This window comes from Lacerta agilis, chromosome 14 (genome assembly GCF_009819535.1).
Source record: "Lacerta agilis isolate rLacAgi1 chromosome 14, rLacAgi1.pri, whole genome shotgun sequence".
NCBI lineage: Eukaryota > Metazoa > Chordata > Lepidosauria > Squamata > Lacertidae > Lacerta > Lacerta agilis.
In genome coordinates, this window is record NC_046325.1 from 35,504,725 (window position 1) to 35,520,763 (window position 16,039).

The following is a 16,039-nucleotide window of genomic DNA, read 5'->3' on the forward strand; positions in this document are numbered from 1 at the left end:
ATCTGCCTGGGAGGGCTGGAGGGGGGCGCCAGGCGGTGGCCGACCGGCCGGCCGGGAGGGAGGGATGCCGGGGCTGGGGAGTGGGGTCCCCCTGAGGGATGGCAATCGTCCCTGAAGGCCGGAGGAGGGGGCCCAGCATCAGCATCCAGGCTCCCTCCTGCATCCCTCCTGCATCAGCACCACCAGGAGCAGCAGCAGCAGCACCGCAGCCTCCCCCGCCTGCTGCAAAGGCAGGTAAGCGCCGAGCTCAGGAACCCTCGTCTCCTCCCGGGAAGCCCCGCGCTGCGCTCCGCTGCACCCGATCTCCGCGTCCCTCTCCAGCGGGGCGCCACCTCTCCACGAGGGGACCGTCCGGAGCCTTTGCTCCATCGTCCCCAAAGCTGCCCAAAAATCGTCCGGCAGCTTCTACCCGTCTCTGCATCCCTCCCCTCCTCCCTCCCTCCCCGCCGGCCTTTCCCCAATGCGCCTCTGACTCCCGCATCCCCAGGGCTCCCCGCTCCCGATCGCACCCACTGCGCTTGCCACCCGCCGCTGCCTACTCTCCAAGCACCCGCACCTTCCTCCGTGCGCTCTACACGGATCCGGCCACCGCGGTCGCTACCACCACCCGGGCACCCACAGCCTCTCCTTCCCTACCCGCCGCCCCCCACCCCACCCTACCCCGCGCCCTCGCCCATCCCGATTCTCCAGCACGCTCCCTTGCAACTCAACTCCTCCGCCCAACCCAGCCTCCTCGCCGGTGCACCCTGGCGCCTTCCCCACGAGATCGCGCCCTGCCTCCTCGTCTCTGCCCTTAAATCCTCCAGCCGCGCACAGTCCATCTGCCTGCCGCCGCCTCCTCCTCCTTCCTCTCCGGCTCCTCTCTGAAAGCCCTGCAGCCTTGCTCCGGGCTCCCCTTCTCCTGGAACCTTCCAAGCCATCTCCACCCAGCCCCAGAGACCCACCTTCTCGTCCCCTCCGTCTCTCCACCCACCCGGGCCCTGGAGCCTCTCCAGATAGGTAGGTCGACCTGCCGTGATGGCCAGCGCTGGGGATCTACAGTGTGCCCCACCGCCAGAGCTGGGGAGGCGCCTCTAGCCTGTACCCCCTCCCCAGTCGTCTGTTTCATGGAAGCAGCAGCTCACCCAGGGCCCTCTCTGTTTCTCCAGGGGCCTCTCTCCTCCAGAATCACCTTCCTTCTGCCCATTCCCCAAACACAGAAGCCTTCCCCCTCCACTCTGGCCCTCCCCTATTTCTTCCCAGATCCCCTGACCAACCTTGTTTGTAGCTCTGCTCAGCTGTCCCTGGTTACCCTTTGAGCCTTGGATGCCCCCACTTAAAGGAAAACCCAAGCAATCTACCCACCTCCACCAGACCCCCTTCCCCCACCAAGTTCCCTTTTCCGTTTTGCACACCTGGTACTTTACAGCGTGCACTCTCTCCCCACCCCACCCAGCCCCGACTTTGTTCCCATCTGGGCCCCCTAAAGACCCCCAAACACCCGTTCTCCCTGAGCGCTGTCAAATTTCAACATTGCTCACACGCACAGCCGACATCACTCCAGCTCCATCATTCTGCTCAGTCTTTCCTCGCCCCTGCTTGGCTAAAGCAACCCACGTTCTATCTCTAGGCAACCCCTCTGCTCTTTCCTTTAGGGAACCTCCACCCTGTTCCACCTCATACCCACCAAGAAACATATGCCACTCCACCCAATGCTACTCCATCAGATTTTTAAAAAACCCACAGCCCCCTCTAGTTTTTTTCTTAATTGGCCCATTCCCACAATTCCATCCCTCTTGCCCATGCCACTCGTTGGCCCCCAGCACTCTTATTTCTATGGTCTCCTAGATTCCTTCTGTTTTGAACCTTGCCTTGCCACCAAATCGCTTTCCAAACAGCTTCTTCCTGCGTGTCTTGCACCCTCCCTGGTTTTTCTTCATTACCCTACACCACACAGTCCTATGAGCATAAGAGTCTGAGGTTCTGACCAAAACCCTTAATATATTGTGTTATCAAGGAATAAACACACCCCATGGGTTGTCTTTTCTGCACCTCGTAATACAATGAAACGGTGGCCTAATATTTTGCAGAGTGGGGTCTTAGCAGAAGCAGGAGATCGGAATGGCAGGTGCCAGTTTGACGGTGCAGGGATGGGATTTCGAAGTAGATGTTGCAGAGAGTGGAGGACCAATGTGGAGACATAGCAGAAGAGAATCCAGTGCAAGTGTTTGGGAGATGGAAATACATGATGGCTAAGAAAAATGAGGCAGGACATTGGTTCAGTTAAAAATGGAGGTGCCTATAGACAAAGAAAGTATCAGGCTATAAGGCATAATCACATTATATATCTCCCAAAGGTGGAGAGTTATTAATATGTTGATTAAAAATTGGGGTTCCTTTATTATGTATTTCCAGGCCTACATTTCCTATCTGCAAGCAGCTATTGTATTACACCTGAAGTAAAGCTGTCTATTGGAGGAGTTATTGATAAGATTATAATTTGTGTGATTCCCACCTTCATTCTCCCAAATTCAGCGATCACCCATTGCTATATTTAATACAGCTCAGGTGCAGGTGTGTAAAAGAAGGTGAAAAACATAGACTGCCTTTCCCTGTGTGTGTGTGTGTGTGTGTATGTGAGTGTGTGTGATGCTGTGGTCAGACACATGTTAGGCAGGCTCATAACAATCAACACGCGCCATCACTGTTTCACAAGCATGCTCCAAGCTGTGATGTACAACCCATTTGCACAAGCAACAGTAAGTGCTGCACTTTCCGCTTCCCGGGGGCAGGAGATAATGCACGTTCATTGACCGAGATCCATTCTTATGTGCATATTTGTCTGCATATGCATTGCAGTACAAAGGTGTTGTAATACTGCACAAAGGTTTGCATGCAGGGCAGCCGTGCAAACAGGAGGGTTAGTCACACATGCGACATGCGCATGACCACTCGCAAAAATGCCAGAGATGACATGCTGGTTTAGGCAGCTGTGACAACAAGTGTTGTATGTGCAGAAGCATGGGGAAATACCAAAGTGTTAGGGCAATTATGTAGGCGATACAAGCTTTTTTGTGTGTGTGCGCATGCGCAGTTATACGGGAATATGTATGTTGCAGGTGGCTTGTAGTGTGGAGCGAAGTATAGCTGCACTAGGTGTGGGGTGTATGTAATCAGTGTGTCAAGATGAACATAGATGAATGTGGTGAGATTCTAAATAGATTGAAGTGTGGCAGGGAAAAACCAGTCTTTTTTCTAAGCCCAGCTGTGCTACATAGAAGTTACAGCACATGTGTTGGATTTTGTACAATGGTTTTTGTACAGACGTGGTTCCGCTTGTGCCAACATGTGCCCATTGTTATATTTGTTTCTTTGCACCTTCTGGATGAGCATGAAATCTTAGGTGTCTCATAGCTGCATACAAAGAGGATTGGAGCACCAGAGGTGGTGCTTGTGCTGCGCATGTGCAGTGGTGCACTGTTTTGGTTTGCATGCACACGCTCACCTTTGCTAGTCATAGACCTGCAAATAAGTTTGTACACTGCCCATGGGTTTGGCAAGGCCTGCTGTGAGTGCATCCTGTGCTGTTGCATGCACAGATGTCCGTGTGCACGCACAGAAGTCTGAACCCGTTGTGCTATATGAGCACCATCACCCATGTCCCAATCTTAGCAGTGTGCAACTGCGTTCAGGGGCTGTGAATGTACAAACGCCTAAACACTAGTGCAGTGTTGGTGAAATTCTATATTCTGCTCCTCAGAGATGCAAATCCTTAAAGCAAACTAAACTCAGGTTATGCTACTGTTAAGTTACGTTAGCATAGTTTAGGCCAGGCTTCCTCAACCTCGGGCCTCCAGATGTTTTGAGACTACAGTTCCCATCATCCCTGACCACTGGTCCTGCTAGCTAGGGATCATGGGATTTGTAGGCCAAAATGTTGCTTCCATGGGAGAAGAGTTTCTTGAAATAACCTACAATGTTTGACAGCGAGGGGGGAGATGACAAGCAGAAAAGGACGTGGTGGTTATTGTGGAGGGGAATGTGGCTTCTCCCTCCCTTGATTTCTGAGTGTTCACTAGACACTAGTCATGAAGGTTAGAAATTTACCGGTTTTCAACAAATAAATAAAAGGTGCAGGAGACGCTCAGAATGTCTACTACTGTGCCAGAATCCGGATTCTGATCTTGTTTTATGTATCTCCAATGCATGTGTTCATATATAGCTCCTTTGCTCATGCTGTCTATGAGTGTGTGTGTGTATGTGAGAGAGGGGCGGGGAAATGTGAATGTTCAGTCCTTGGCATCTCTTTCATAGCAGCCTCAATATCCATAGATGTATGCATAAAAGTCTCAATCTCTCTCCACTTCTCAGGTGTAAAAGCTGTGTAAATCCATGTGCCGGAAATACTGTCTGCGGTCTGTGGTTGCACATAAAAGAACAGAGCACTCTTAATGCCATCCACAAGCCTCTGACCATTTTGTGTGTATTTGTGCTGCATCCTAGACTTTGTGTGTCTGTTCCCCTGACCAGCTGCTAATATGTGCTCTTAATGTCTTCTGAAAGCATGAGAGGGACTGTGCACGTGTGGGCCTGTCTTGGCCTCGAAAACTGTATATTTTTTCAGGTTCTGTAAGATTCTGGGGGTACTCAGATTTCGCCACCCCCATTTGATGGGCTGTTTGCTTCCATTTGTTTGGCTTGGTGGAGAAAGAGGGTATATTAGGTAACGAGAGTGACCTATGGCACGTCTCTGTTGAGTATTTTCTTGCATGGCTGTTTGATTTTGGCCAGGATTTCACGGTGCTCAACCCTAGAACTTATCAGTGACAAGGTTTGGCCCTTGAATAGGTGAGAGCTCTTTCCTTTTTATCCATTCCAAAGCATTTCTATCTTACGAGCCCCGCTCGCATCTTTTATAGGCACTTCTGAGGGAATCTGTTTATCTTGTTGTTCCAGGGAAACTGAACCTCTCCAACTGGAGATGGAATATGGGCAGAGAGAGAGAGAGAGAGAGAGAGAGAGAGAGAGATGCTTTTAAGTGCTGAGTCCATCATAGACAATGGGCTTCCGACTAGTTTGAGCAGTCGTTATCGAATGTTGTTGTTGTTCAGTCGTTCAGTCGTGTCCGACTCTTCGTGACCCCATAGACCAGAGCACGCCAGGAACGCCTATCCTTCACTGCCTCTCGCAATTTGGCCAAACTCATGTTAGTAGCTTCAAGGACACTGTCCAACCATCTCATCCTCTGTCGTCCCCTTCTCCTTGTGCCCTCCATCTTTTCCAACATCAGGGTCTTTTCTAGGGAGTCTTCTCTTCTCATGAGGTGGCCAAAGTACTGGAGCCTCAACTTCAGGATCTGTCCTTCTAGTGAGCACTCAGGGCCGATTTCTTTGAGAATGGATAGGTTTGATCTTCTTGCAGTCCATGGGACTCTCAAGAGTCTCCTCCAGCACCGTTATCGAATACCTGAAGCCAAAGCCTCATCCTGCACCTTCTGCCTGCCTGGCAGGAGACTGCCCCTTTGGACATACCGTATACAGAGCATCTTTCCCTAAGCAGTGAGGCACTTCCATGTACCTCTGATGCAGTTAGGTAATTTTAACCTCTGGACTTAGTGGGAAATGGCTCTTTAGATGTTAGCATGAACTGCTTCACTTACTTAAAAATGTGGCAAACCAGCTCTGCGGTGTTTGGCCGCCCCCACCCCACGCTTGTTTTGCTGTGGGGGGCTAGGAACATTTGCTGCGGTGTCCTGCCCTGTTGGTACCACTGCACGTTGGACTTAATGGGGAGGACCTCTCAGTCAAGTCTGGAACCACTTCTATGTAGGTTGGATTCCCCCAGCTCCCATCTTCTTAAAAAATAAAAAAAATCTGTTCTTGTGTTATTGTTCCAGAGGAGGTGAGCATAAAACCTTGTCTGCCACAGTAGAGTTGTAATTCGTAAAGGTAAAGGGACCCCTGACCATTAGGTCCAGTCGTGTCCGACTCTGGGGTTGCGGTGCTCATCTCGCGTTACTGGCCGAGGGAGCCGGCGTACAGCTTCTGGGTCATGTGGCCAGCATGACTAAGCTGCTTCTGGCGAACCAGAGCAGCGCACAGAAACGCCATTTACCTTCCCGCCGGAGCGGTACCTATTTATCTACTTGCACTTTGACGTGCTTTCGAACTGCTAGGTGGGCAGGAGCTGGGACTGAGCAACGGGAGCTCACCCTGTCACGGGGATTCAAACCGCCCACCTTCTGATCAGCAAGCCCTAGACTCTGTGGTTTAACCCACAGCGCCACCCGTGTCCTTTGTAATTCTTAGCTTGTCCCACATTTCTCTGATGAAAATAGGGACGTCCTAAAGAAAAGCGGGACATTCCTGGATCAAATCAGAAACCTGGATGGCTTCCGTAAATCCGGGACTGTCCCTGGAAAACAGGGACACGTGGAGGGCCTGTGTATGGGTGTGTTAAATTTGAACACCTCTGTGCGGAAGGAGGGAATATTGGGTCTAGGGCAGGGCTTCAAATTCCAGGGGTTAAACATTAGCAAGAACTATTGCTAAGGGGAGTTCAGCAATGGAACAGAGTGTTTATGGAGCTTGTAGAATCTCCTTCCTTGGAGGTGCTCCAAAAAATAGATTCCATAGGAACCTACTGGGAGTCCTATAGGTATAGATTCCTATCCTGAAACAATTATTCTGCTTGGGAAACCTGTGGCCCCCCAAATACTGTTGGACTACAACACCCACCACCCCTGACTATTAGCCATGCTAGAGGGAAGAGTTATGAGTGGCCTCGGTGGGTGTTTGTGAGAATGAATGAGTGAAATGTCAATATAAATCCCTGTTTTTCCAAGAGGACCTGTTTGAGAAGAGTAAGGAGTGATGAGCCAGCCCCACACCTTGACATAGCTGTCAAACTCTGGGACATTCTTTCTTCTGCCCTAGCAACATGGGTGCCAACTTGAATAAACTATTGGGGCGGGGAGTAAGCCCTTCCCTTCATAATCGATCACATGACTCGGTGCACAGGCACCATTTTAATGGCAATTCCCATTGACTCTTGGGGGGGGGGGCGAAGACCCCTCAGCCCCACGGAGTTGGGTCCTATGCCTAGAAACAACAGGGGAGTCAGCAAACACTTTAAACGATAGTTTTCCATTGCCAACCCTCTAGTATATAATACGCAATGGACCTTTAAACAAGGGGCCCAAGTATTTTTTTAAAAAAATATTTTTATTAAAGATTTCTTGATTTATAAAAGTAACAAGGGGCCCAACTATAAGCCAGATGCCTGAGACTTGGAGGATGCCCAAGCTAGACCTGAGCTGTGGAAACACAGGGGTTCGCTCTGCTCCCTCTGAGGCAGCTGCTTAGTGTTTATTTTTTTATATAAAAAAAAATCTGCTCTCCAGCAAACTCACAAGGATCAGAGATGAGACTTGGGGTCAGCATCAAGCCCTTGGGAGACCATGCTATGTTCCCCTGTAGTGGTTTGCCTGTCTGACTGAGACCCTGGTTGTCCATAGCTAACCACAGGGCCTTGCCTTAGGCTACCTAGTAAGGTAATGGCTGAGGTAAAATGTGAACCAGGGTTGTCTTGCAAGGGAACAGGGAAAAGGCAGGAGAGATCACGGAGGAAGAGTATATCTGCATTGGCCCAGGAACGATTATTCTGAGAGGAAAAACAAGGTTTTGAGGAAGAGCTTGGAATATGGAGGTTGTTCCAGGCAGAGGGAGCAGCCTGGCAGAAGGTAAAGAGGCAGGTGTGAAGAGGCAACAGAGGGACGGCGGCTGTGACGGCAGGGAAAGCGTGTGACTTGATTAAAACGGGGTAACATTTTAGGACACGGACTTGATTCCGAGCGAGCAGAGGTGGCTGCAGTTTGTTCAAAGCGCTGCTGCTACTGCTGCTTCCCACGCCAAGTTAAGTTCTCTGTCTGGAGTGCAAAGCAGTGCAAGAAGAGGAGGCAATGTGGTTCAGTGAGAGCACAGAGTTTGCAATGGGGGTGAGGAATCTGCGGTCCTTCATCCCTGACCATTGGCAACACTGGCAGGCAGGCTCTCCATCGCTGCTTCGGAAAGGTGTTCAGCGGCAGTGTTTCATTTCGCAGTGGATAAGGTTAGCAGTGGCTACTCCAGGCCACGATGGCTAGCTTCTACCCCCATTGTTAGAGGCAGCATGCCTCTGAATCCCAGTGGCTGGAAACCGCTGTCGCACTCAGGTCCTGCTTGTGGGCTGCCCTTAGGCATCCGATTGACCACTATAAGGACAAGAAGATAGACTAGATGCCTGATCCAGAAGGACTCTTCTTATCCCTAGTTGCATTGGGAAAATGGGGGCGAGGGCATTGTTAGAAACTCAGATATATAAGCTGGGTGCCAAATAGCTCCTTAAACTGAGGTTGCAGTCGCCAAAACAGAATGTCTCGTTGCCATTTTGGGGCAAGGCAGCTATAAAGTCTTGTTTTTTCAAATGATGGAATAACTGTGATTGATTCTCCATTAAACATCTGGCTAGTTCCGATGACAACCTTGAGCTAGGTTAAGAACATTGAGAACCTAAAGAAGAAAAGTCACTTGATTCAGAGACAGTCCACATATATACTGGCCTATTCCAACCTCTTTTTCTTAATGTTGACATGGACCACTCATAACATAGGAATATTCTTCACAACTGTGAGCAGCAGTGCAGTATGGGGTGGTGGTTGGTTAAGTGAAGACAAGTGACAACAATTAACTATAATGTTGTTCACCGCTCCTGCTCAGGCTGCACAGAAAAAAAAGCAATTTGGTTCCAGAAATTGATTCTGATTGTGCAGATAAAATATAACGGATAGAATTCTATGTACAGTAATAGTGTGTGAAAACAGTCCAGATCCAATGATCCCCAGATGGTGGAGATGTCAGGCGCAATCCTGGTGCCCAGGCATCTTCACTTGGTCGTAAATGGTCAAAGACTAGGTGCAAAAGACTTCAGATTAAAACTGCAGAGTGGAAGGACCAGGGGGACCTTTTTCTGCTTCCCCACTTCCAGCTACTTTCTGAAGACTGGAGAAGAGACCTGCTTAAGAAATGTCTAGGCGTGCCTTTTTTAAAAGAAGAATACAAAGCTGAATGAACTGCAACTAAAACATCGTGTTCATTTTTCACGTGCTCTAGTCCTTCCCCTTCCCACCCCCCTAATATTCTTAAGAGGGTCTCTTCTCCAGTCTTCAGAGAGTAGCTGGAAGTAGGGGAGGCAGAAAAGGGTCCTCCTTTCCTTCCAATCTGCAGTTTTAATCCGAAATCTTAGTGCTCAGAAACTGCTTGCGCTAATGAAATTCCCTGTCGCAAAATGCGCCGAGAACACTGGTCATAGTGCATCACAGGCTTGAAGGGGTGAGGTAATCAATGGAACTGTATTAAATTGCACACAAACTGGAAGTCAGTCGCATCAATGAGATGTTACACTGCTCCTACAACTGCTGCACCCATGAGGGAGTGTCTAAAGATGTTCTGTCTCCCTCTATTCCTTTGTGATCGACGGAAGTGCCTTTCCCCAGTTTTAGTGCCCTTGCTGTTGCTTCTGGTTCAATTCCATCCCCACGACTCATCAGGTCACACCCACAACAATGCCTTTAAAGCACATGACTTTCCCCCAAAGAATCCTGGGAAGTGTAGTTTAACCCCTCACAGAGCCACAGTTCCCGTAACAAATTACCATTCCCAGGATTATTTGCGGGAAGCTGCGTACTTTAAAAGTGATATATATATGCAAACCCTCCAACATTTCTCCAGTGAAAATAGGGGTGTCCAGTGCTTTTTTCTAGAAAAGAGGTGCCAGAACTTGCCACAAACACCTCTCTCATTCTCTTAGAATGGCAGTGATGGCCACTTGAGAGGTTCCAGAAGTGAGTTCCGGCAAGTTCTGCCTGAAAAAAGGCTCCGAGGATGTCCTATTCCATACCCTCCAACATTTTCCCAATGAAAACAGGGACATCCAAAGGGAAAGTGGGACATTCCAGGATGGTTTCTGTAAATCCAGGACTGTTCCTGGAAAACAGGGACACTTGGAGGGTCTGAATGTGGTGTGGAGGTGAACCTCAATTCTCCACCTTGCATATAAGAATGCACAGCTGCTATGTTTCTGTACAGCACCTAGCACATCCTAGTGAAATTAATGCTGAGTCAAGAAGAGTGTGGAAACAGCCTCCCTGGCTCCAAGTTAAGCAGACTTGCATAATTCATAACTCAGCATATTTTTTTTGGGGGGGGGAACTTTTACTTACTTTCAACACAACACCACCACCAACCTTTCTTCATCTCATTTGCCCTCCTAGACTGTAAGAAGGGCCCATTTATTCCTTGCATAATCTGTGTGAAGTGTTGTGAACGTTCAAAGACAGCCATGCGAATGCTGAGTGTTGTGCCAATTTTACAGATTGGGAAAAGCGAGGCAGAGAAGTTGATTGCCCAAGGTCGCCTGACGGCTTCTGTTGTGAACTGAGCTACGCTTTGAATCTAGAAGTCAAAAATTAAAGAATCCAAGAACTCGTAGGCATACAGAGAATTGATACACCTTGACCATGAAAATCTAGCTGAGGAAGAATTAGCGAAACAGGGCCTTGTCCTGGAATTTATTTCGACTGGAATTTGCTTCTATATTAATAAAACTGTTTGAAGACTTTAAAATTGATCTCCCGCCTGGCCAGAGTTCTTGGATTCTTTAATTATTGACTTCAGGGTATTACCAAGAACTCCAATTTCTTCAACGCTTTGAATCTAGGCAATGCAGATCCGTGACCACTAGGCCTTACTGTTTGGGGAGTGGGAAGAAAGAAGCAGCACAGGGCATAGTCTGCATGGACTGTTGTTTCCTTCAGCTGACGGCTGTTGGGGGGGGGGAGGAGGACTAGTGCAGTGTTTTTCAACCACTGTTCCGCGGCACACTAGTGTGCCGCGAGATGTTGCCTGGTGTGCCGTGGGAAAATTACTTTATATATAGTCAATATAGGCACAGAGTTAAATTTTTTAACATTTTCTAATGGTGGTGTGCCTCGTGATTTTTTTCATGAAACAAGTGTGCCTTTGCCCAAAAAAGGTTGAAAAACACTGGACTAGTGGCAGGGGTCGTTTTGGCACCAAAGTCAGGCTGAATTGGCCATAAATCCTAGCTGAGACAGGATGGAGGGTGTTGCTCTAGGGCAGTGTTTTTCAACCACTGTTCCGCGGCACACTAGTGTGCCGCGAGATGTTGCCTGGTGTGCCGTGGGAAAAACGTCCCGGCCGTTGTTGTTGCCTTCCTTTTAGCCAATCAGGGTCAGCCCGCGCGTTTGTACAGAGAGCCGAAAAGAGACGCCCGCCTTGCCCCAGCAGCGCCGAGGCTACACTGCACTGCATTGCACGGCCCTGGACGCGGCAGCCGGGCCGGCCGCCTCAAAAGCGCCTCCCTCCCTCCTTCGCCCTCCCGCCGGCCAATCGTCAGCGCCCTCCGGCCTGCCGGAGTTCCCCGCCTCCTCGGCTGTCGGCGTGGCCCTGAAGGGGTCCTGCGCGCTGCGCGCCGCGCGCCGCGCGCCCCTTGTCGTGAGTGGGGTTCTGAGGCCAATGTAGGTGCGCGCATCTTAGAAGTGGGAGGGGGTGGAAAGAGCGGGCCGGAGATGAGGAGGAGGGAGCCGGCGGTGGGCGTGGGTGGGGGCTTGGAAATGGCGCACGCGAGGCGGAGGCCGGGGGGGGGGGGAAATAGAGAGAGGATTCAGTACCAAATCGGATGCAAAACCGCATCTATAACCTCTCAAGGGAAACGTTTCCCAAAGAGTAGTCATCTCCAACCTACATAAATTAAGAATTCTTTTGCTGTTTGGAGGAAATAACAAGCCTGGCTCCTTTCAGCTGGGTGAGAGCACTTTGCTAATAAATGATGAATAATTAGGATGTGTAGGTTTCCTTTTGCATTTATTTTGCACTTGCTGGTTCAACCTCTTTGAACTTCCCAAAGCACAAGATCATCACAAAAAAGGGAAACACCACATTGGCTGGGCTCTCAAGTGTGGCATGAAAGTTAATTATATCATGTCAGGATGTCTCAGGAGCTTCTCCACTCATGTCTTTGTCACAAAAAGTCACTCAGGTACAAGACTAGAGTCCCTCAGACCTTACTTGTGGCTGGACTATATTTTGAAAAAAATATGAACAAATTCCTATGTCCCACAAATAACCCAGAGATGCATTTTAAATAAAAGGACAGGTTCCAATTCTGTAAAAACACGCTGATTCCTGGACCATCCGCGGGCAGCATTTAGAAGGTGATTGGGCCACATCCGACCCCCGGGTCTTAGTTTGGGGACCCCTGCTCTTAAGTCCAAGAATTATAAAATACTTTCTTTGTGTTTATTTGATTCCTATTCAAGAGAATTACTTTATATATAATCAATATAGGCACAGAGTTAAATTTTTTAACATTTTCTAATGGTGGTGTGCCTCGTGATTTTTTTCATGAAACAAGTGTGCCTTTGCCCCAAAAAGGTTGAAAAACACTGCTCTAGGGAACTAGTTGCCCCATATGGGAAAGAAAATAAATGTTAGGGTGGGGCAGGGTTGCTTTTCTGGCAACTCCAGTTCCCCAACCGGCTGAGCCTCATGCCTGCCCCGTGATTACACTTGATCTCTCCCCATCCGCCCACAGAGTTAAATCGCAAGCTCTTCCTTCCCCCCGGCCAACCCAGCGCTGCTCCCCAGAACCAATGCTTTTGCTCGGGAGGTGGCGACAAGAACCTCACACTTGCTATAGTAACATCTCCAGTCTCCCATTATCTCCATTCATAATAAGTTAGCCGGTGTGTCATCTTGTTGGCTGTTTCCCAGACTCCTGGCTCCCAGCCTCTCCTTCCTGTCCCCTCCCCACGAGGGCAGTGCAGATCTTCTGTGCTAGAGATCACAGTAGTCCCATGTTCATAAGCATATATTTCTCCTGCCATATAGCTGAGTGCTTGAAACTCAGGTGGGTCCAGTTTCACGGTTCCAGCCCTCGGCTTTTAGATTAGCCTGCTCTTCCCAAAGCCAGACAACACACCACTTCTGGAATTCATGGAGCCTTGGGACATGGGAAGCTGCTGTATGCTAGGTCAGACTGTTTCTCTATCTAGTATTGAGTATCGTCTTCTCAGACTGACAGGTGCTGTCCAGGTTCTCGGGTGTCGTCCATCACCTACCTTGGGAGATGTCGGGAACTGAACTTGGGGTCTTCGACATGCACAGTGTGTCCTTTAGCTCTGAAACATCTTGGCATGAAATACTCTGGTTTCCCAGACACACATTTCCTTACTTTTCAGCTATAGAATTCCAGAGGTCAGGGGTATTGTTTGGAGGGTTTTGCTGTTGTTGGCGATGATGTCAATTTGGCGGAGGTGGCGCTGTGGGTTAAACCACAGAGTCTAGGGCTTGCCGATCAGAAGGTCGGCGGTTCGAATCCCTGCGACGGAGTGAGCTCCTGTTGTTCGGTCCTAGCTCCTGCCCACCTAGCAGTTCGAAAGCACATCAAAAGTGCAAGTAGATAAATAGGGACCGCTCCAGCGGGAAGGTAAACGGTGTTTCCGTGTGCTGCTCTGGTTAGCCAGAAGCAGCTTTGTCATGCTGGCCACATGACCCGGAAGCTGTCTGCGGACAAACGCCGGCTCCCTCGGCCTATAGAGCGAGATGAGCGCCGCAACCCCAGAGTCGGACACGACTGGACCTGATGGTCAGGGGTCCCTTTACCTTTACCTTTATGATTTATGTGGAAATTGTTTGTGTACTTTTTGATGTTTTGCTTGTTGGTTTAGGACCAATGATAGATATATATAATTTAATTGTCAAATGGGACCTTAAACCTAAGCTGCAGACACCACAATGGAATGTCTGTGTAGCGTTCCCCCACCCCAGTGAGATTTATTTATTATAAATTTGATTCAATTCAATTTCCATACTGCTTTATAGTTTAATGAAACAAATCTCCAAAGTGGTTTACAGCACATTAAAACATCAAAGGAGACAATCCAAAATAAAACTAAAACTCCTAGGAAAATATTTCAGATCCTTCTCTAAGAGACATTTTGCTCCACGTGCTCGAAACGGGAACACAAAACATTCCCGGCACTTGATAGATTCTGAACACTGTTTATGACTACCTTTGTTATATTTGTAGTTCTGTAATTTTTGTAACAAAATAAAAAAACTCCTTCCAGTAGCACCTTAGAGACCAACTAAGTTTGTTATTGGTATGAGCTTTCGTGTGCATGAACACGAAAGCTCATACCAATAACAAACTTAGTTGGTCTCTAAGATGCTACTGGAAGGATTTTTTTTATTTTGTTTCGACTACGGCAGACCAACACGGCTACCTACCTGTAACTGTAATTTTTGTGTATGTTGTAAGATGCCTTATGTGGTTTTGACTTTGGAAAGGTGGCATCCAAATAAAATGATTTTTTAAAGGACTTTCCTCCTCTCTTTCTCTTTCTCTCTCCAGGATCTGGGGCTAAGCGTCCCTGAGAGCCGCCAGTCTTTCCCTGAGGAGCCCCCCCGGGGGCTGCCCTCCCCACCCCACTTGGCATGATGATGTGCGAGGTGATGCCGACCATCAACGAGGACAACCGCCGCGGCTCGGCCTACGGGGCCGATGACGCCAACTTTGAGCAGCTCATGGTCAACATGCTGAATGAGCGCGAGCGGCTGCTGGAGACCCTGCGCGACACGCAAGAAAGCCTGGCCACCTCCCAGCTGCGGCTGCGCGAACTGGGCCACGAGAAGGAGTCCCTGCAGCGCCAGCTCAACATTGCCCTCCCGCAGGTCAGGAATGGGTTTGGGGGGGTGTTTGCGTGTGTGAAGGACAGCGGGGGGAGACTGCTGGGCTTGCTGGGAGATCTGGGAAGAGGAGTCACTGGTTTGGAAGTTCAAAGCGTTGTTGGCTGTGGCCAGGGTCACACCATCCATTTAAAGCGCTACGATACCACTTTGAACAGTCATGGCTTCCCCCAAGGAATTATGGGAGCTGTAGTCCGCTAAGAGTGCTGAGCAGTGTTAGAAACTCAGATAAATAATCTAATCTCCAAATGGCACCTTAAACCTAAACTGAGGTCACTACAATGGAATGTCTAGGTGCTGTTTCCCCACTCCATGGTATGTATGTATGCATATGTTATTTCCATACCACTTTATATTTTAAAGAACAAATCTCAAAGCAGATTACAACACAGTAAAACATCCCCCCCAAAAAAAAAATCCCAGGAGAAAACTACCGTATTTTTCCATCTATAAGACACCCCCATGTATAAGATGCACGGAGGGTTGCCCAGAATTGTTGAGCTTTTTTGGGGGGGGGGAGTACCGAAAATCGCTCATCCACACCAAATCACAAAATCCTCCTCCCATCTGTCCCCTCGCCAGTAGAAGCTGCCAATTGCCCACAGCAACCAATCAAACGGCCACCCTATGCACTACCCATGTATAAGGTGACCCCCCCCACTTTTTAGCATGATTTTTAAGGAAAATAACCTAGTCTTATACACAGTAAAGTATGGTAATTAAAGCTACAATGAAAATATTTCAGATCCTTCTCTGAGCGACATTTTGCTTTCCCCAGGTTTCACCAACCTGGCATCCAGAGATTTCCACATGGTTGAAATGGGACCCGCGCCAATCATAAAATGGGCCTGGCTAATTTTGAACGCTGGTGCTGAAGAGTTATTAGGAGACCCCAGCTCCCCTTACAGAGCTAAAGTTCTCAGAGTTGCCTGTGAAGAGAAATTGATTGTTAAGTTACTCTGGGAATTGTAGTTCTGGGGAGGGGGGGTAATATGGGTCTCCTAACAGCTCTCAGCACCCTTCACAAACTACAGCTCCCATAATTCCTTGGGGGAAGCCGTGACTGTTCAACGTGGCATTGTAGTAATTTAAAGGAACGGTGCGAATGTGGCTTGCGAAGGTCTGGCATGCAGATGGGTTGTGCTGAGGACATGGCTTCCAAGGGGGAATGCCTGCTGTTCTGGTGTAACTTTAGCAAGAGGAGGCCATGTTCACTGAATAGTGTGCACCAATGTTTAATTTGCAAGTGGGGT

The 16,039-nt window shown here is 48.9% G+C and overlaps 1 protein-coding gene across 11 annotated transcripts in view; it reads left to right on the plus strand.

The window, feature by feature from the left end:
• The window catches only part of PPFIA3 (PTPRF interacting protein alpha 3), a 54,773-nt gene continuing 38,734 nt past the window's right edge, over positions 1 to 16,039 (plus strand). For 10 of the 11 annotated variants that reach the window (XM_033169083.1, XM_033169079.1, XM_033169088.1 and 7 more), the window contains exons 1-2: positions 2 to 234; positions 14,452 to 14,771. In XM_033169083.1, coding sequence (XP_033024974.1) covers positions 14,535 to 14,771 — 237 coding nt within the window. In that variant the 5' untranslated portion in view covers positions 2 to 234; positions 14,452 to 14,534. Of the gene's footprint in view, positions 235 to 14,451; positions 14,772 to 16,039 lie in introns of all 11 variants that reach the window. The other variant, XM_033169080.1, reaches the window with a different exon arrangement.